The sequence below is a fragment of the Bos grunniens genome, chromosome 7 (genome assembly GCF_055505025.1).
Source record: "Bos grunniens cultivar Pamir isolate PY7600 chromosome 7, Bosgru_T2T1.0, whole genome shotgun sequence".
In the NCBI taxonomy this organism is placed as follows: Eukaryota; Metazoa; Chordata; class Mammalia; order Artiodactyla; family Bovidae; genus Bos; species Bos grunniens.
Genome location: NC_141171.1, coordinates 71619743 through 71641836, shown reverse-complemented (window position 1 = coordinate 71641836; position 22094 = coordinate 71619743). Strand labels below are relative to the sequence as shown.

At 39.9% G+C, this 22094-nt stretch overlaps 1 protein-coding gene across 5 annotated transcripts in view; it reads right to left on the bottom strand.

Moving 5' to 3' along the window:
* Positions 1–13349, bottom strand: part of TTC1 (tetratricopeptide repeat domain 1) — a 48676-nt gene extending 35327 nt beyond the window's left edge. For 2 of the 5 annotated variants that reach the window (XR_015167918.1, XM_086412720.1), the window contains exons 1-2: positions 13288–13349; positions 11888–12248 (exon numbers count right to left, since the gene is read on the bottom strand). Coding sequence is in view for 3 of the 5 variants with exons in the window: in XM_086412720.1 (XP_086268846.1) it covers positions 11888–12217 (330 nt within the window). In the remaining 2 variants the exon portion in view is untranslated. Of the gene's footprint in view, positions 1–11887; positions 12249–12699 lie in introns of all 5 variants that reach the window. The other 3 variants (XR_015167919.1, XM_086412721.1, XM_086412722.1) reach the window with 2 other exon arrangements.
* Positions 13350–22094: the final 8745 nt, after the last annotated feature.

Sequence of the window (22094 nt, the reverse complement as noted above, 5' to 3'; positions counted from 1 at the left end):
AGTAAAAGTTCATGAAGAAATGAAGGGCATTATAAATGGGAAATACACCAAATGCTCTATAAATACGTTATTTTCTCTTTTAGGGCTTCCCTTGTGGCTCAGCCGGTAAAGAACTGCCTGCAATGTGGGAGACGTGGGTTCGATCCCTGGGTTGGGAAGATCCCCCGGAGGAGGGAAAGGCTATCCACTCCAGTATTCTGGCCTGGACATTTCCATGGACTGTATAGTCCATGGGGTTGCAAAGTGTTGGACATGACTGAGCAACTTTCACTTTCAAGAAAATTTAGCTAAGAAACAGATGGCTAAATCAGAAATATTAAAATGGTACAGTAAAAAAATTATCTAACACAAAAGACTGTAGTAAAGGAAAAAGGAATAAAAAAGACATGAGACGTATAGAAGACAAAAAGTCTGATATAAATTTAACCATGTCAATAAGCATAATGTGAATGGACTAAGCACTAATGAAATGGCAGAGACTGTCAGACTGAAATTAAGAAGATCCAATTACATGCTGTCTCTAAGACACACTTCAGATTCAAACATGCAAACAGGATGAAAGTTTAAGGATATCAAAAATATATGAATCAGTAACCATAAAAGAGAGTGGATGTCTTAGTTTGGGCTGCTATCACAAAAGTATCAAAGACTGGGTTATAACCAACAAGCATTCTGGAGGCTGGAAGTCTAAGATTAAGGGGCTGGCAGATTCAATATCTGGTGAGTGCCTGCTCTCTGGATCCTAAGGGTCTTCTCACTACAGCCTCATGTGACAGAATGGTCAAGGGCTCTTGGATCTCTTATTAGAGCACAAATCTCATTCATGTGTACTCCACCCTCACGACCTAATCATTTTCCAAAGGCTCCATCTCTTAATTCCGTCATATTGGGAGTAAGCGTCGAAGATATAAATTTAGGGAGGATGAAAATATTGTCTATAGCAGTGCCTCTAGAAGTATCAGACTAAATAGTTTTAAAAACAAGAAATATTGCTAGAGACAAGGAACATTTCATGATGATAGGAGAGTCAAGTTAGGAAAATATAATAGCTATAAAAACGGATATCTACCTAACAGTAAAGTGGTAAAGTTATAAAATACATAAAGAAGACAAACTGCCAGAACCTCAGACGCTTCCCAGGTGTCCCTTCCAAATCTGTAATACCTTCTTTCTCACCCCAGTCCCACATCCCCCAGCAAACACTCAATTTGTTCTTCATAAATTAACTTGAATAATTTATGTATTATTAACTGAGGTTAACATAATTCTAAAAATCTGAAATATTCACTTATGCTTGCCACCTTGTGAGAAACGTATCCAGAAAGGACTCCAGAGATCTTAGAGGCTGCTCTAGGCCCCTAAGTATTTTGCAGACTACACTCCACTGAAGTTTAGCTACAACTTCGCTAACAACTAACACTGCCTGATTGCTTTCATGTGCTAGTCATCTAATCCTTACAATAACTTTGTGAGAAAGGTAGTACTATTATCCCACCTTACACCAAGTTAAATGATGGAACTAGGACAGATCTGTCTAACCCCTCATGCTTTTAACTACAAGAGTATATTGTTTTTCACTGTATGGAAATAACAAATTGTTTGCAGGAAGAAATAACTGAGCAAGACATAGAAACTGCTGCACAAAGGTAAAAGCACAGAGCTTACACGTTTCACTGTCCTGAAGAAAAAGTGACTTTAAATTCCCTTGCTACCAAGAATTAGGGCACCTGAAAGAAGATGACACTACTTCAGAACATTCATCAAGTCACAGAGATCTGATCTATAAAGATTCTGAGACCTATGTTAAAAATAAACCTCTACCTCACTGTGAATCAGGGACTTGTACCACTGGTCTTGGGTTTTTCTTCTATAGTTAATCCAAGTTCATTTTCCAGTAAGTTAGCAAAATGGATTCCTTGAAGATGGATGAATTCAATCTGCAAGTACTTATTCTTTGAAAGTGAAAGTCACTCAGTCATGTCCAACTCTTTGCAACCCCACGGACTACAGTCCATGGAATTCTCCAGGCCAGAATACTGGAGTGGGTAGCGTTTCCCTTCTCTAGGGAATCTTCCCAACCCACGGATTGAACCCATGTCTCCCTTATTCTTTGCCCTTACAAATATACAGATGCATGGGATCTTTTATTCTGTTTTCTAGGAAATTATTTTCTTGGGTCATAGGGTAAAATAATTTCACATGACTTGGGGCACAGTCCTTTATGAAAGAACTAAAATATTATACTGCAGAAAGCCATCTCCACAGCACGCTTTTATACTTTTAAAATAATTCTCCAGTTATTTTAAAATTTTATTACTACTCAAATCTCTGGTAATCCAATCTGAATCTAAATGAGGTTCTAATGCCACTATAACCTAAATTTAAATGATAATCTGACAAACAGGAAGAAGGTAAGCATTTGGGAAAGGAAACGAACCCAGCTGACACTAAAATATACCTAGATCTTCAAGGCACAGATGGACATTTTGAAACAGTCCTGGGACAAGTTGGTAGTTATTTGGAAAATGAAAACTTTGGATTTCTATGTCACACTACACACAAGAATAAACTCCAACTGGACTGCAGATCTAAATGTAAAAATCTATAACTACTGGGAAAAAACAGGTGAATTCCTCTTTAAGCTCGGTGTAGGGAATGGCTTTCTGTAACTCAGAATCCTACAGAATTTCAACTGACACAACTTTAGATATTGGTGTAACCTGGAAAAAATATCAGAAGGTGTTCAACCGTTCCCTTATTAATCACAAAACATCCACTCTCCACCAGAGACCCTCTCGATGCAGTGGCTGGCTAGGGATATTTCCTATACTTTAGGTCAGTGAACAAAACATAAATACAATAAGCTTGACTTGGAACTTACAAGTGTATATGCCTTCTATCATTATTAAATGATAAAAACTTGCATTAAGTACATTAAAAAAAACTTCTCATAATTAAATAATTCTGTAGTGAATATGTGTTTATAGACAACAGGGAAAAAAACAAGAGGTTCACTATCCGCAGATTAATTTCCATATTGTAAATCTATCAGCAGCTCTCTGGTTCCCCCTGCAGCTTTGTAAAGTAATTGCTACAAAATAAAAAAGTACAAACTAGCACAGTAAGCAGAGATCTGGAGAAGGCAATGGCACCCCACTCCAGTACTCTTGCCTGGAAAATCCCACGGACAGAGGAGCCTGGTAGGCTGCAGTCCATGGAGTCTCGAAGAGTCGTGTCAGAGACATGACTGAGCGACTTCACTTTCACTTTTCACTTTCATGCATTGGAGAAGGAAGTGGCAACCCACTCCAGTATTCTTGCCTGGAGAATCCCAGGTACGGGGGAGCCTGGTGGGCTGCCGTCTATGGGGTTGCACAGAGTCGGACACAACTGAAGCGACTTAGCAGCAGCAGCAGCAGCAAACAGAGATCAATCTTATCTGGTTAAAAAAGAGGAATAAAAAAAGTTACATACTTGCTAAAGGGCTGGAAAGTGGAAGCACAGACAAAACTTTCCGCTTCAGCCCTGTTTAGGTGGGAAAAGGAATCCCTACACTGAAAGGGCTAGATACACTGACCTACAAATTATCCTGAAGGGAATGGTTTATCATTAAAAAGGAAACAGAAGCTTCAGTTTTGTCTTCTTTGAAATAAGACATCATTTGCTTCACACATTCGCTCTTTCCACAAGTCACTTTTATTAGTCTACTAGGAGCTTGGAGGGAGAATCTCTAGATTGAAGCTGTAGTTAGAACCTCTCACTAAGCCTTGTCCTTCTGAGGAAAGACAACTGATCTTGGAAACAGTTTCCTGTTTCTTAACTCAGAAAATCCCATCTCCCAAAACTCAATTCAACAGAAATAAATTTTCTTATTTTGGTACTGCTTACATTCTTTTCATCTTTTAGAACCCTGAGCGCAAGATCAGGGTAAAAAATATATATATATATCCTATTAGTAAGCTCTTCTTCTGATGTTAGATGGAGTCAGTATACTGGTTAGTCAATACTTCTTGTTTTGGAAGCTTAATCATTTGCATCCATCTAGCTCTCTGTCTCCCAAAGTGGAGTCACAGTTCTACCTGAACCAAAATGACATGGAAAATAAGCCACAAGGATTTACTGTATAGAACAGGGAACTACATTCAATATCTTGTAATAACCTATAAAGAAATATAATTGAGAAAAAGTACAACTGAATCGAATAGATGCTTTTGAACTGTGGTGTTGGAGAAGACTCTTGAGAGTCCCTTGGACTGCAAGGAGATCCAACCAGTCCATCCTAAAGGAGATCAGTCCAGGGTGTTCACTGGAGGGACTGATGTTGAAGCTGAAACTCCAATACTTTGGCCACCTGATGCGAAGAGGTGACTCATTTGAAAAGACCCTGATGCTGGGAAAGATTGAGGGCAGGCGGAGAAGGGGACAATGGAGGATGAGATGGTTGGATGGCACCACCGACTCAATGGACATGGGTTTGGGTAGACTCTGGGAGTTGGTGATGGACAGGGAGGCCTGGCGTTCTGCAGTTCATGGGGTCGCAAAGAGTCAGACATGACTGAGCGACTGAACTGAACAACTGAATCACTATGCTGTACACCTGAAATGAACACAACGCTGTTAATCAACTAACTTCAATTGTTAACAAAGGAGATTACTGGCTGCTACCTCACAATTTTGTGGTAGCAGACACTTATCAGGGCTTTGCATGGTTATCAAGTTTCCTGTGATTCTCAGACACAATTCAGTTTGAGAACCACTTATCTACACAATGAGATCTTCCTTAGTAAACAAAAGAAACACTGAATGCCATTTTAACTCTTTCATCTGCAAATAACTTCCAAATGTTTTAGAGTAAACGACCCTTACTTCCCCTGGTTTAAAATCAGGATCAGAAATCTAAGGTCCCTTCCAGTTCTTAAATTCTAGGATTTTATTTAATCACTTGTCAGTAGCATTCATTAAACTTAATACTGGTAAACGCTATAAAATTAAATATGGCAAGCTTAGTTCAAAAGAATGCACATTAGAAATGAAATAAAAGGAAAAGAACAAATCAGAAAGGGTTTTCTCATGAAGTTAACAGAATATGCAGGGCACTAAGTTACTAAAAACTTTCTGGAAGCAATCAAGAGAACTGTTCCTGGTCATCATGCCCACAGTTACAACAACACTGATAAGACTAGGAAAACAATGCAATGGGGACTTCCCTGGTGGTCCAATGGATAAGACTCGGTGCTCCCGATCCAGGGGGCCTGAGTTCAATCCCGAGTCAGGGAACTACATCCGACATGCAAAAACTAAGACCAGCCACAGACAAATAAATAAAACAAATAATATTAAAAAAATATAATGCAATGAGGCAGCAGATACATGGAAATCAAAAGGATAAAGTAATGTGGGATTTAAGAAATATGGGAGTGACAGTGGAAAGACTAATAAAGAACTTCAGCACTAAACCAATAACTATTCCTGGTTAAAGATTAAACAGCCCTAAAGCAAAAAACAATCCTTTCAATTTCAGAACCTAAGGAAAATGTTTTAAAATCGCAGAAACAACATGTTCTGAGTCCACGCTCACCAAGCAACAGACTTTTTGTAAATGAACTCGATGTGCACACAACTGGCAACAAGGAGCAAATCCGTTAAAAGGAAGCAATCTGCGCTCTCGCTCACAGATAAAAAACCTTTTTCATTTGCACACAAAAATGAAATCACCAGAGACCTGACAAGCTCAAAAAGCCCTCCTCATTTGCGTATTTCTAATGGGCATCACCAGCTACCCAGTAGCCAAAGCCAAGGAATCATGCTTATTCCTCTGTCCAGCCCTCCCAAAGGAATCCAGTATGCCTCGTCAACTTCTCCTCCAAAATGAATCCTGAAGTATTTACTTATCTTCACTCAGTCCACAGTTCAAGCTACCATCGTCTTTCACAGGCTACAGATTAAGCCCTAACTGGTCTCAGTGTTCTGCACCATCCCTGTCCCCATGACCAACAGAATATCAATAAAATGTTAATAACTTTCATCTTTCCTCTGGCTTAAAATTTCCCATCTGTTTTCCATCTGTGCACTCGGAAAAAAATTCAAATTCCTTACTCAAGCTCTCAAGGTGTTCCATCATCAGACTCTCTCTTACTTCATCATCCCATTCTCTTCCTTAATCACTTTGCTCCAGCTCCCAGGCCTTGCATTCCTTGCATGCTCATAAACTGTAGCCCGCCAGGCTCCTCTGTTCAAGGGATTCTCCAAGCAAGAATACTAGAGTGGATGGCCATTCCTTTCTCCAGGGGATTTTCCTGACCCAGTGATAGAACCCAGGTCTCCCGCATTGCAGGCAGATTCCTTACCATCTGAGCCACCAGGGAAGCCCATGCCAAAAATACATCAAGTTTACAGCTACTGTACAACCTTTATACTAACTGCTCCCTTTATATGGAATATTTTCTTATCAGATCCTCACACACTTGACTCCTTTTTCCCGAAAAGTCTTTCCTAAAATGGCACATCCCCAGAGAGGTCTTCCCTGACCAACCAATTTAAAGTAGTCCTGCCTACATGAAGCAACCTAGACAGATGTCCACCGACAGATGAACGTATAAAAAAGATGTGGTGCAGGTACATAATGGAATATTACTCAGCTATAAAAAGGAGTGAAACTGAGTCAGTTGTAGTGATGTGGATGGACCTAGCATCTATAACATAGAGTGAAGTACATCAGAGAGAGAGAAACAAATACCATATATTAACACACATATATGCAATCTATAAAATGGTGCCGATGAACCTACCTGCAGGGCAGGAATAGAGATGCAGACATACAGAGCGGACTTATGGACACAGAGGGGAAAGGAGAGGGTGGGCCGAATGGGGAGAGCAGCACTGACGTGCACGCATCACCATGTGTTGGACAGAGGGCTAGCGGGAAGCTTCGGCGCGGCACAGGGAGCTCAGCTTGGTGCTGTGACGACTAGAGAGGAGGGACGGGGTGGGAGGGAGGGTCTAGAGAGAGGGATGCATGTATACATATGGCTGATTCACGCTGTTGTACTGCAGAAACTAATACGATATTGTAAAGCAATTATATTCCAATTAAAAAAAATAAAGTAGTCCCACCCATCCCACCAGGCCCCATGCGTTTCTCATCACTCCCCCCACCTCCACCCATACCTCCCAACTAGAATATGAGAGATGAGTGTTTTATTCACCACTGTATTCCTAAATGTCTCAAACAATGTGTGGCATGTGGAAGAAATGCAAATATTTCTTGAATAAATGAATGATAAAATCTCTGATATCTGTAAGAGCAATTACTGGCCCTCATGGGAGAGAGAAAACCTTACTTACTCAGCTATATAATGAAGGAAGACAGTGTGCAAGGTTCCAAGAGAGTGGTCTTTGAATTTTAGTGTGTGCATAAGAATACCCAGAGAACTCCACTTTGATAAGCAGCCCACAAAAAATGATTCTCTTACATCAATACCACCACAAAGAAATATATTCTATAGTTTCCCAAACTATAAGCATCTTTGTATCATAATATTATTATAGTAATAATTCTCATCTGCTACCAGGTAAGTCCACCTCAGTTAAGCCTTTAAAAATCATTTATTTGCTTTGCAGATCTAGTACATCTCAAATGTGAGTTAAAAATCCCATCCCTCTGGGTACTCATGTCTACATTTAAGTTTTCACAAATAGTCAGGATTGCTGCTGAAACACACGCGCACACACAGTGCTTTCTCGAAGAGATTCTGCCAGTTTTAACCAAACCTTAACTGCCTCCCTCCTCCATTACTCCTAATCTACGAGTTCTGCTGAGAACTGGCACTCACTTGAGCCTGGATCTTCTCAGCCACAGGGCAAGTCAAGTCAACTCGAATAACAGACTTCAGCTATTGATACCTGATATGTTTGGCAATACATAGATCCTATGATAGTAAATCTTTCCCAAATCTCCAAAGGTCAGCTTTGTGTACTTACTTTAGTAAAAAGTCTGCCCTGGTTATAAAGAATAGAAATTTTATTTATTTATATACTCAAATTGGAGTTACTTTTTTTGATGTTGGTCATAAATGTAACATATACTTACCATAAAAAAAAATCCTGCAAACATTATAAAATTATATTAAATATAAATGAAAATTCTCCAATAACCACATCCTTCAGAGCTACTCACTTTTTATAATTTGGTGTATACCCTTCCAAGCATTCCTGTATTAACGTATTTTCATGTATAAACTATTTTCACACAGGTTTGTAACTTAAAAGGAATCACTGACTGTTCTATGCTGCTGCTGCTAAGTTGCTTCAGTCGTGTCCGACTCTGCGCGACCCCATAGACAGCAGCCCACCAGGCTCTTCCGTCCATGGGATTCTCCAGGCAAGAGTACTGGAGTGGGGTGCCATCGCCTTCTCCAGACTGTTCTATAACCTCTGATAAAGAAAACACCTGCATGTCTCTTTTACTCTCAACACTCACTCAGAACATGTGTAGAAGTTTCTCCCACACCAAACAACTCCAGCTCTACAGTGAACAGCAGCCAGTGTGCTACACTTTAACTTAATTATGTCACAATCTATCTGGAGACAGTGCCAGACCCCACAGGTTATAGGCTGAGTTCCACAAGCCTGGATCCATCCCCACTTCAGATGGCAACTGCAAGTCCAGGGTGTCACTGCTGTTTGTTTGTTTTTTTTGGGGGGGGGTCTGTTTATACATATTTTAAACTACAGTTGATGCACAATATTATATGTTATATATAAAGGTGTACAACACAGTGATCCATGATTGTAAAAGTTACACTCCACTTCTAATTATTATAAAATATCAGCTATATCCCCTGTGTTGTACAGCACATCCCATAGCTTATTGCATACACAGTAGTTTGTGCCTCTTACTCCTCTACCCCTACACTGCCCCTCCTTTCTTCCCTCTCCCTACTGGTAACCATCGGTTGCTTTCCTGATTCTGCAAGTCTGTTTCTTTTCTGCTGTATTCACCACTTTGCTTTATTTTTTAGACTCCACATGTAAGTGGTGTCATACAGTACTTGTCTTTCTCTGGCTTCTTTCACTTGGCATAACGACCTCCAAGTCCACCCGTGTTGCTGCTGTCAGCTCTGCTTTTGACCCATGGGCTATACATGGACAGCTTCCACGACAACCTCCTCAGGTTCAACTAATTTGCTAGAGGGGCTCAGAGAACTCAGAAAAAGAGTTCACTTATTAGATTATCACTTTACTATACAGGATATAACTCAGGAACAGTCAGATGGAAGAGATGCGTAAGGCAAGGTTTGTGTGAAGGGGCACTGAGCTTCCAGGCTCTATGGATATGCACCCTCTCAGCTTCTGTATGTGCTCATCAACTCTGAAGCTCTCTGAACCCCATCCTTTAGGGGTTTTATGGAGCTTTCATTAAGTAAGCATGATTGATTAATTCAACCTTCAGCATCTCTTCCCTCCCCAGAAGTGGGGTGGAGTGGGAGTGGGGCTGAGAGCCCCAAACTGACAACCAGACCTCATCCTTAGGGGTTTTCCCAAAGTCATCTCATTAACTCAGATGTGGTTGAAAGAGCCTTGCTATGAATAACAAAATAAACCTTCATCTCTTTCCACTTAGGAAATGTCAAAGGTCTTAGGAACTCTGTGTCAGGAACTGGATAAACACCAAATACATATTTATTATAAATTATATTATAACACCTGCTTAATTCATTTAACATTCAGGCATTAATCCATGTTGATACAAGATTTATCTCTTTTTAATGATTATGTTGTACACCACACATAAATATGCCAAAACTGTTTAAAGTAATCCCCTCTGTTCAACATTAGTTCTAGTTTTCTGAAATTATGAATGATCCTGCAAAGCGTCTTTATGGTACTCACCAGCCATGTGTGACCATTTAAATTAACTAAAATTAAAAAAATAATTTTTAAATTCATTTTGTAAGCTGTACTAGCCATATTTTACCTGCTTAATGGCCAGATGACTGTTAAAATGTAGTAGCAGTGGCTACCATATTGGACAGTGGAGATACAGAACATTTCCATCACTGCAGAAGGTTCCATGGTATCCCTGATCTAAAGAAATGCTCATATAAAAATTTGCTATCTGTACACTATAGAAATGATATAGCAATTCAAACTCTCACTGTTGGTACATTAGTTGCTACTTCCTTTTCTTGTCAACATCCGAACAATGTTCTCATCTGAGAAATGACATATGTTTTAATTTGCATTTAAAAATTATTACTGAGACTGAAAGTCTTCCCGTGTGGCCCTTTGTGTTTATTTTTATTGTTGAATTATCTGAACTGTGTCTACTTTAAAAGAATCAAGCTTAAACATATCCCTTTCCCAATGACCTATAAAACTAAACCTTATGTGCAACAGAGACATTTCTTCATCTGTTTAGCTGATTTCCTAATACTAATTTCACAAAGATATTTATCAAAGCATCATAAAAGAAAGCTAATACTACAACTGCTGTGAGTTACACAGGTATACACAGTTGTCAAAACTCAGTGAGTAGTACACATTATAACTTAAAGTTTTACAACATGTAAATTATATCTTAACTTTTAAAAGGACCAGTGTTACGAAAATTAAGCCAAACACTTTCTGGAAAATCATTTCTCTAATGTTATTAAATAGTACTTGATTTAATTTTCTGAGCCGTTTCTGCTGGAGATAGTTTATGACCTTGGCTCATTTTTGCCCTTTATCGTTCTCCTCTAGTGGCATACACTAGCACAAAAGCTAACACATGCATGTTAAAACCAAAAGATTTGATAATGAAAAGTGCCTAAGATGCTTCTCCTCACTTCCTGCTACATTCCCCCGCCCATCATTACACTGCATGTTTACCATCTCAGCGCATCACCAATGCATCATAACCTGTTCACTGAGTGAGTGCTTCAGAGCCCTAAGCTACAAATCTCACTCATATTCTCTGCAGACAAATTCAGATGTTATAGTACCTCATTAAGCCACTTTGCTTATGAGATCAGAAGGAAGAATATATAGAAGACACCAAGCCTCTGTCTCCCAAAATAAATGCTTGCTCAGTCACTAGCCCAGGGGCAGAGTAGCAGGACAATATACATTTTATTAGTGGATCTGCTTTGTAGGAAGACAGTTGTTTTTGTTATTAAATTCTGCATTATATTTTACCTTTGGAATCAAAGAGATCTGGGTTTGAGAAACAGTTCTACTACTTAATAGATATGTGATTTTAGGCAAGTTACTGTACTACCCTAAGTTGCTATCTTATGGAGATACTAACAGTATACATTTCATAGGCATGTTGTAAAGATTAAATGAAAACACAAGCAACATTTTAAGCTTAGTGGCTGGCATATTACTGGTGCTTAACAAATGAGTTACTATCACACATAATTCTGTTCCTCAAGAACAAAATGTAAATGACACAGGTCCCAGTCATTGCCCTCTGTAAGCGAATCACACCAGGATATTCAGGCAGTCATTTTTTGCTAAAGAAGGATTAACAAACAGGCAGCATACCAAATTCTAAAGTCTGACCAAAAAATATCCACGACAGGAATTTCAGCAGCCAACCATCAATAAGGTCATTAAAAAAAAAGCTAAAGGGTATATATATAAGAAATAGTTACACAAGATGAAAGTAAGAACAAAGTTCACAGAAAAAAAGTGGAAACTTCTTCGCTAAACAGATACACTCAATGCGGCCCCACCATGTCACTGATTTATCTCAGATGCATCATTACTAAAGCAATAAGGACACAGATGGGCAAGTCACTCTTTACCACAAATGATGCAATCTATGATAACAGTATCAATCAAATTTAGCACTTTACAAAAGTTTATGTGGCAAATCATGCACACTAAATAGAATATGTACCTTTTTCTCTTCATCTGGCATGTTCTTCTCCACCTCCATTAGATATTCTTCATCTAGTTCAGAGGGATTCATATCATCCTCAGGTTTGTTCTCAAGCTTGTCGGCTCCCGGCTCCTCCGTCTCAAATGAGGCACTGGCGTCATGAAAGCACTCCTCCTCCCCCTGGTCCTCCTGGGGCTGGGCGTCGACATCCTTGAGCAGCTCGCTCTGGGAATGCTGCTCTTTGCCACTGGATACTGGAGGGTGAAGACACTCTGCTTCCTGGGGATCTGTAACTTTCAAACCAGTGAACAGATCCTCTGGAACCCTACAGTTCGACTTTTCCCCCATTGCTCAATCAGTGAGGGAGGTGAAGCCGAAACTGCGAAAGAGAAAATAGGTTAAGTAATGCTATCTACCTGCCTATCCAATCCTAACTATCACATTTAAACAAACTTCTGCATCAAATCACATCCGAACTTCTTTTCATTGATTCAATTATATATTCATACATAAAGGGTTTCATAAGCCCACAAATAATGCCAAATGTAATTCTAACTGCTACCCTTTTCAGAACTTCTTACAAGCCAATAGGAGACACCGCTTTTAATGTGATTCTTCCATCTTCTATTGCTCCTAGTTTTTCAGGGTTGCAAAAAATTGGCAGAAGCGAAAACAATGGCAAGAAAAACGATGCGTTTCTAATTTTTATTCAGATTGAATAACCAGGTCGTAAATAATTTCCAGCACCACCGCAGGAAGCTCAAAAATAAGTTTCTGGTAGAGTTCAAAATATAATCCGTGTCAACAGAGCAATCATCAACTTCACCCACTTGCATGTGATACAGCCCACGCAGGTTACAGTGGAAGGGAGGCCTTGGCTCTGGTAGCCCTAATCAGGATTCCCGAAGGGGTCAGAATTAGCCATGAAAAGCGTGGTTCTTAACCCTGGATGCACAACGTTAACACTCAAAACGCTTTAGCAAGTCTTGCTGACCAGACTGTATACTCTACAGATTCTGATTTACTAGTCTGGCGTGGAGCCAGGGCATCTGTAGTTTTAAAACGGCATCCCAGGTGACTTTCAGGTGCAGCCAATTGAGAACTAGTGCTGTAGACGCTGAGTCAGACCGTCAGCAGCTCCACTCCTCCGGTCGCAGTAAAATCACGCAGACTCTTGGGTTGCGACAAAACCCGAATTCGCCCCTATCTCGTCCCAAGAAAACTTTAAACAGCACGATTTTAATACGGAGACTTTGCCTCCACAGCAACGTTTTGTTTTTCCCAGCTCCCAGGCCTAGTGTAAGAACACAGGAGTCTGAGGCTCCTGAGTTAAGGAGGGCCACCCCTACACTTCCCAAACGTTCCTCCCCTAGCTGTGTCCCTCACCGCCAAGACTAAAGGCCCATGTGGCTACTCACAGCTTCACTGTTCCTCTCGTCCTCACCTTCCTCGCCTCTGAGATCTCTACTTCCGCTCAGTCAGGTGCTCTTCCGTCGGCGCCGGCCAATATCGTCGGCGTTGGCAAAGCATCCTGGGAAATGTAGTAAAACCTCAGGGAGAGGGTGCGGCACTGTCGCTCTATCACGTCATTGTACGGACTGAAAATGAGCAATGGTTGCCATCTTGGGTTACGGCGAGACTCCGCGATACCGGGCTCTGGAGAAAAAAAGGAAAAGAGAAAGGCTGTTTCTGTAGTGTTCCTTTTACTCCTCTGCTCTGACCTCTCAAATGCCAGCTGTGCTGTGTACAGAAGCATGAACCTGTTCAAAAATAGTTTTCCCTCTAATGTTTCTCAAAGTGTATTTTTGTCGAAAGGGGTCTACAGCTAGATCAAAACAGTGTTGATAGGTTGTTAAATGGCAACCCACTCCAGTACTCTTGCCTGGAAAATTCCATGGATGGAGAAGCCTGGTGGGCTACAGTCCATGGCGTCGCAAAGAGTCCGACACGACTGACTTCACTTTCACTTTTCACTTTATACTCCTCTCATGAATGTACAATGGATTTTTCCAGAGGATATGTGTCCTGTGATAGCGCAATGGATTGAACGCAGGAGCAATGAGAATCCAGGTGTCTTTTATTAAGCCAGAGATTTGCAAAAATGTAAGACAATGCCACTCTTCACTATATGTACATTTTTTGTTTTGGAAAACTTAGTTATCTATAGAGAGATTTTTTATGTTCGCATATAATGGGTGTATTGTTATTTTAAGTGAATTAATAAACTGATATTAATTTCAGTTATAGATAGAATCCACATAAACAAAAGCTTTTTGGGGTCCTCAATGATATTTGAGAGTGTTAAGCAGTCCTGGAACCAAAAGCGAACTGTTGGCTTATACATTCATTCAAGAGATGTTTACTGAATGTTAATTAGACCCCAAGCATTGCCCACTAGGAATACAGAACTGAGATATCCCTTTAAGGTAGCCAGATACATAACCAAGGATAACAGCAGAATGTTAGTTTTCTATAATTCACAGAACCTACTGCAGAGAAAGCTGGAAGTGACTTTTTCAAGAAGGGTATAACATTTGCTTTTTGAATTTGTGTCTGAATGAGGTTATACATACAGTTATATTTTTGTGTAAATCAAAAGTTTTAATATGCCCAAAGTAAATATTAAAAATATATCAGAATTTTAGAAACCTTTTTATATTTTTTATTTTTTTAAATACAGTAAGACCTTCAAAAAGTTAAGTGGTCAGGTCTTATGATCTTTAAGAAGTCCTGTTAAATTCTGGTGTGATAGGCTGTAAATTTCAGAGCAAAACTAAGAAAGTAAATAAATTCAACAGACACATTACAATGTCAAGTTTTTTTTTTTTTTTAATTACCATACATTTGCAAATTTATCTTTTAATATCCTCACATCGGGTCCTTTTTCTTTTTTTTTTCAAGTTTTTTTAATAGCTGTCCCACTTTGGATGATAGTTCTAGTAGCTAGCCTTTATTGATTACATGCTTATTAGGTGCTATATGCTGTGAAAAATGCTCTAGGTGGATGATTTGATTATTTGAATCCTAATTCTAGCTCTGTCATTTGACTAGCTGTGTGACATTGGGACAAATTACTTAATGCTTCTAAGCTTAATATATAAATGTACCTCATACGTAAAAATTGGGATGGAGCCAAGGGAACATTTCATTCAAAGATGGGCACAATAAAGGACAGAAATAGTATGGACCTAATGCCAAAGCCTTTGACTGTGTGGATCACAATAAACTGTGGAAAATTCTGAAAGAGATGGGAATACCAGACCACCTGACCTGCCTCTTGAGAAATCTGTATGCAGGTCAGGAAGCCACAGTTAGAACTGGACATGGAACAACAGACTGGTTCCAAACAGGAAAAGGAGTACGTCAAGGCTGTATATTGTCACCCTGCTTATTTAACTTCTATGCAGAGTACATCATGAGAAATGCTAGGATGGAAGAAGCGCAAGCTGGAATCAAGATTGCTGGGGGAAATATCAATAACCTCAGATATGCAGATGACACCACCCTTATGGCAGAAAGTGAAGAGGAACTAAAAGCCTCTTGATGAAGGTGGAAGAGGAGAGTGAAAAAGTTGGCTTGAAATTCAACATTCAGAAAACGAAGATCATGGCATCCAGTCCCATCACTTCATGGGAAATAGATGGGGAAACAGTGAAAACAGTGTCAGACTTTATTGTTTTGGGCTCTAAAATCACTTCAGATGGTGACTGCAGCCATGAAATTAAAAGACACTTACTCCTTGGAAGGAAAGTTATGACTAACCTAGATAGCATATTGAAAAGCAGAGACATTACTTTGCCAACAAAGGTCCGTCTAGTCAAGGCTATGGTTTTTCCGGTACTCATGTATGGATGTGAGAGTTGGACTGTGAAGAAAGCTGAGTGCCGAAGAATTGATGCCTTTGAACTGTGGTGTTGGAGAAGACTCTTGAGAGTCCCTTGGACTGCAAGGAGATCCAACCAGTCCGTTCTGAAGGAGATCAGCCCTGGGATTTCTTTGGAAGGAATGATGCTAAAGCTGAAACTCCAGTACTTTGGCCACCTCATGCAAAGAGTTGACTCATTGGAAAAGACTCTGATGCTGGGAGGGATTGGGGGCAGGAGGAGAAGGGGACAACAGAGGATGAGATGGCTAGATGGCATCACCGACTCGATGGACGTGAGTCTGGGTGAACTCCGGGAGTTGGTGATGGACAGGGAGGCCTGGCGTGCTGTGATTCACGGGGTCGCAAAGAGTCGGACACGACTGAGCGACTGAACTGACTGAACAAAAGCAGAAGATATTAAGAGGAGATGGCAAGAATACACAGAAGAACTATACAAAAAAGATCTTCATGACCCAGATAACCACAATGGTGTGATCACTCACCTAGAGCCAGACATCCTGGAATGCGAAGTTAAGTGGGCCTTAGGAAGCATCGCTATGAACAAAGCTAGTGTAGGTGATGGAATTCCAGTTGAGTTATATCAAATCCTAAAAGATGATGCTGTGAAAGTGCTGCACTCAATATGCCAGTAAATTTGGAAAACTCAGCAGTGGCCACAGGACTGGAAAGCGTCAGTTTTCATTCCAATCCCAAAGAAAGGCAATCCCAAAGAATGCTCAAACTCCCACACAATTGCATTCATCTCACACACTAGCAAAATAATGCTCAAAATTCTACAAGCCAGGCTTCAATAGTATGTGAACCATGAACTTAGAGATGTTCAAGGCTGGATTTAGAAAAGGCAGAGGAACCAGAGATCAAATTGCCAACATCAGTTGGGTCATAGAAAAAGCAAGAGACTTCCAGAAAAACATCTACTGTGCTTTATTGACTACGCCAAAGCCTCTGACCGTGTGGATCATAACAAACTGTGGAAAATTCTTAAAGAAGTGGGAATAACAGACCACCTCACCTGCCTCCTGAGAAATCTGTATGCATGTCAAGAAGCAACAGTTAGAACTGGACATGGAACAACAGACTGATTCCAAATTGGGAAAGGAATACATCAAGGCTGTATATTGTCACCCTGCTTATTTAACTTCTATGCAGAGTACATCATGAGAAATGCCAGGCTGGATGAAACACAAGCTGGAATCAAGATTGCTGGGGGAAATATCAATAACCTCAGATATGCATATGACACTACCCTTATGGCAGAAAGTGAAGAACTAAAGAGCCTCTTGATGAAAGTGAAAGAGGAGAGTGAAAAGTTGGCTTAAAACTCAACATTCAGAAAACTGATATCATAGCATCTGGTCCCATCACTTCATGGAAAATAGATGGGGAAAAAACGGAAACAGTGACAGGTTTTATTTTGGGGGCTCCAAAATCATTGCAGATGGTGACTGCAGTCATTAAATTAAAAGATGCTTGCTCCTTCAAAGAAAAGCTATGACCAACCTAGACAACATATTAAAAAGTAGAGACATTACTTTGTCAACAAAGGTCTGTCTAGTCAAAACTATGGTTTTTCCACTAGTCATGTATGGATGTGAGAGTTGGACTATAAAGAAAGCTGAGAGCTGAAGAATTGAGGCTTTTGAACTGTGGTGTTGGAGAAGACTTGAGACTCCCTTGGACTGCAAGGAGATTCAACCAGTCTATCCTAAAGGAAATCAGTCCTGAATATTCATTGGAAGGACTGATACTGAAGCTAAAACTCTAGTACATTGGCCACCTGATGCAAAGAACTGACTCACTAGAAAAGACCCTGATGCTGGGAAAGATTAAAGGCGAGAGGAGAAGGGGACAACAGTAGATGAGATGGTTGGATGGCATTACTGACTCAATGGACATGAGTTTGAGTCAGCTCTGGGAGTTGGTGATGGACAGGGAAGCCCAGCGTGCTGTAGTCCATGGGGTCACAAAGAGTCGGACACGACTGAGCAACTGAACTGAACTGGATGAATCACAAGGTGGACTCAAGATTGCTGGAAGAAATATCAACAACCTCAGATATGCAGATGATACCACTGTAATAGCAGAAAATGAAGAACTAAAGAGCCTCTTGATGAAGGTGAAAGAGGAGAGTGAAAAAAGCTGGCTTGAAACTCAACATTAAAAAAATTATGATCATGACATCTGGTCTTATCACTTCATGGCAAATAGATGGGGGAAAAGTGGAAGCAAAGACACATTTTATATTTTGGGCTCCAAAATCACTGCAGATGGTGACTGCAGCCATGAAATTAAAAGACGCTTACTCCTTGGAAGAAAAGTTATGACCAACCTAGATAGCACATTCAAAAGCAGAGACATTACTTTGTCAACAAAGGTCCATTTAGTCAAGACTATGGTTTTTCCAGTACTCATGTATGGATGTGAGAGTTGGACTATAAAGAAAGCTGAGCACCGAAGAATTGATGCGTTTGAACTGTTGTTGAGAGTCCCTTGGACTGCAAGGAGATCAAATCAGTCAGTCCTAAAGGAAATCAACCCTGAATATTCATTGGAAGGGCTGATGCTGAAACTAAAGCTCCAATACTTTGGTCACCTGATGTGAAGAGTGAGCTCATGGGAAAAGACCCTGATGCTGGGAAAGATTGAAGGAAAAGGAGAAGGGGGTGACAGAGGATGAGATGATTAGATAACATCACTGCCTCAATGGACATGAATTTGAGCAAGCTCCAGGAGATAGTGAAGGACAGAAAAACCTGGCATGTTGTAGTCCATAGGATTGCAGAGTCAGACACAACTTAGCAACTGAACAACAACAAATCAGTGGTTACTCCCTCTTCAGTTTTTTGGCAGAAAATGATATAAACTAGAAGACAAGGACCCACAGGCTTGGCACATAATATTTAATGCACATTAGAGACAATTATAATATGTGACAGGCCTTGTGACAATAGCTGGGTACAGGACACCTAATAAGAAACAGTCCCTGCCTTCCTCCATCCTCATGAGCTCACAGGCTAGAGGCAAAGGCTCGGAGACTGGGGATGAAGGAAGGCACTACTGAGCCTAAAGGAAGAAGCATTCCATTCTTTTCTTTTTATACCAAGAACAAACAGGCAGTTGGACCTGTTTGGTTGATCTTCACTAAGAAGATATCTGAATTAGTCTGTTGGAGGAGGAATAATTCATTAAGAGGATAAAAAGGACAAAAAGAGAGGTTGGAGGACATCATGAAAACCTTCGGAGCATTTTGGGGAATGAGAAGGAGTTGGATGTTGCAGAGGTATAGAGCATGAGACAAGAAACATTTTTAGAGATGCGAGCCCAACAGTCAATTCTGGAAACTGTAGAGATTTTGTCTCTTCGTTCTTGCAACCCTGCTCTGTAAAAGGAAAATAAGCGTTTTCCATCGAGGGGGCGGTTCTGTTGTGATTTTCCCAGTGCAGAGACCATGTCTGTTTTGTTTACAGTTGTAAGGGGTCAGTGAACATCCTGCTACCACACGGGTGAATGAAACACTGAATAACCCAGTGCTCTCATGGGTTGTGTAGTATTTTGAGGCTTCTGGAATTTCCTTATACCATTGTTGTGAGAATTAAACACAGAAAATTAAGTGCTCAAGATAGAAAAAAAATTACTAAGTGCTAATTAAGTGATATTAATAGTATTTAGCATGGCAAGTGCTCCACAAATATTATTAATGAAGGTGTTACAGTATTACCATTATTAAGACCAATTACTAATAGTAATATAACTTGATTATTAGTGTTACTAATGATGACCAGTAATATTACTAATAGTGATAGTATTTGTGAAGTTTTCATTCACATCTCACAAGACAGGGAACTGATCACATAAATTTGTTCAAAGAATGAAAGCTGAACCTGAATGCAGCATACTAGACCCTGTGGTGGGTACAGTGATATATCTGGAGAATAGCAAAATAATCATTTACTCTTTGTTTTTCTTTCTGGAGGGAGCAACTGGGAGATTTCTCAGTGGCACACACCCATCTCTCAATCATAAGGAGTTGCCCACTTAGTCGTGGCCTGCTAGCTCAGGGCTGGGAGCAGAGCAGGGACTAGCAAGGGCTAAGTGAGTGTCAACAATGGCTAGAAGTGATGGAAGTAGAGAAGAAGTCTTATATTCAAGGGTGGTCCCTTGGGTCACTGGCATGTCAACAGGATTGCTGCCTGTATGGTGACTAAGAGTGTAGGTTCTGGTGTCAGGCTGCCTGGGTTTGAATCCCTGCTCTGCCTCTTAGCAGCTGTGTGATATGATTGATCTTGGACAAGTCACTAAACCTTAACACCTACCTCAGAAAGTTTCATGAAGTTTGAATGGGATAACGAACCTAAAGCACTATATACAGACCCTGGTACAAACTTTAACTATACTTTAAGTTAAAGCAATTTATTTCATTGCTTTGTGGAGAATCTGCAAGCAGAGATGGAAATCACTCCTACCTGTCCCAGTGATTTACTATGAACACACTGTCCTAAACCTTTAGGAGGCTCTGTGCATCTATGCTCCCTGGATAGAAGCTAGAGATTTCAATCTATGCTAGACTTACTTGGTCCTTTTCCTGCTCAAAGTGGATATATTAATACCACAAGGTTACTAAGCTTGGCTTTGGGGATTCAGCTTTACACCTGCAGGTTCTTTAAGTCCTGGGCTCCTTCTCCCAGAGTTGGAGTGCTTGAATTCACTAAAGTAAGGTTCAATATCCAGGAATAGTCAGGGGTGCCAAAAGAATTCCCTGAGGTTGAGATACACATCAAATATATAATTAACATGCAGATCCTGTATTCTTAGTGTTTCCAAAAGATGCTATTGCTTTTTATTTTTTCCCAGTTCTAATCTTCAAATTGAGATTTCTAGATAGGAGACATAATCAAGAGTTAACATCTTGTGTGTTTAAATTTCTAGATTTCTATATCTGTTTGACCAGCATGTCCAATAGTAATACACGAGACAATAAGTGTAACAGACAAGAATAAACCTGACTCCATGTTGGATCTATTTCTTTAGCTCTAACCCATGTGCTCTGTGGCCCATGCTTAGTCATGCTGGCTTTGCACCTTTGTGAAAGAATGTTGCCTATAGCCTGCAATATACAGGAGAACCCATTCTCAGGGCTCTGACCTTTAAAGATACAACACTTTTCCTCTAAAGACCACAGAACAGAGAATGACATTTGTCCTGTTGGAGGTTTACAGGAACATTGTTACCAAACAGACCTACAAAGAAGGCAGGAACAAAGGATTCTGGCACCAAGGTTTGCAACATCAAGCCACACCCCCTTTCCTTTTACCATAAAAGAAGCCTGAATTCTAACTTAGAGAAGATAGTTCTTTGGGACACTAGTCTGCCATCTTCTCAGTCTGCTGGATTGCTGAATAAAGTCTCTATTCCTTGTCCCAACATCTCACCTCTTAATTTATTAGCTTGTTGTATGGCAAGAAGTAGTAATCTTGGACTCAGTAACATATGTTAATTAAAAAAATTTTTAAAGCTTTAAAAACAGTAAAATAAGTGAAATTAATTTATTTAAATAATATTTAATTTAACCTAGTATGTCCAAAATTTGAACATATAATCAATATGAAAATTATTAACAGAATTTTACATTTTCTTTTTCATACTAAATCTTTGAAATCATATGTGCATTTTACTGTTATAGAACATCTCAATTTGGACATTAAATTTTCATCAAAAATAGTTGACTCTGTACTCAGATTTCATAAAATTTACAGCTAAAAAATAGACTCATATATACAAGTTTTTCAAAAGTTCTTCCCAAGTGACTGAGTCAAATACTAGTTTTTAAATGTAATTAATATGAAATAAAACACATTTACATGATTGCACTAGTCACATTTCAAATGCTCAACAGCCACATGAAGCCACTGTCTACTGTATTAGATAAGACAGGCTTAGATTTTTCAGAAAAACAGCTAACTAACATTCATAGAGAAATTCTATGTGTCAGGAGGTATGCTTATTATTTTACCTTTGTAATTTTAGGTAATCCTTACAACCTTGGCCTCCCTGTTTTCACCCTTTTTCCCTATGATCCCTTCACCATGCAGTAACCAGACAGATCTTTTAAACATGCGATTCCTATACATATCTCAATCACTTTCACTGGCTTCTCAGGCTGATCAGAATAAAACCTAAAACTCCTTGTCATGACCCATAAGGCCCATGTGAGCTGGTCTCTATCCACCTCTCTGACCTTGTCTTGTACCACTGCGCCTCTTGGATACTGACTACTCTGTCTTCCTAAAACACATCTTCCCTGCCTCCAGACCTTTCTCCCTCTGCCTGATGTAATTTACA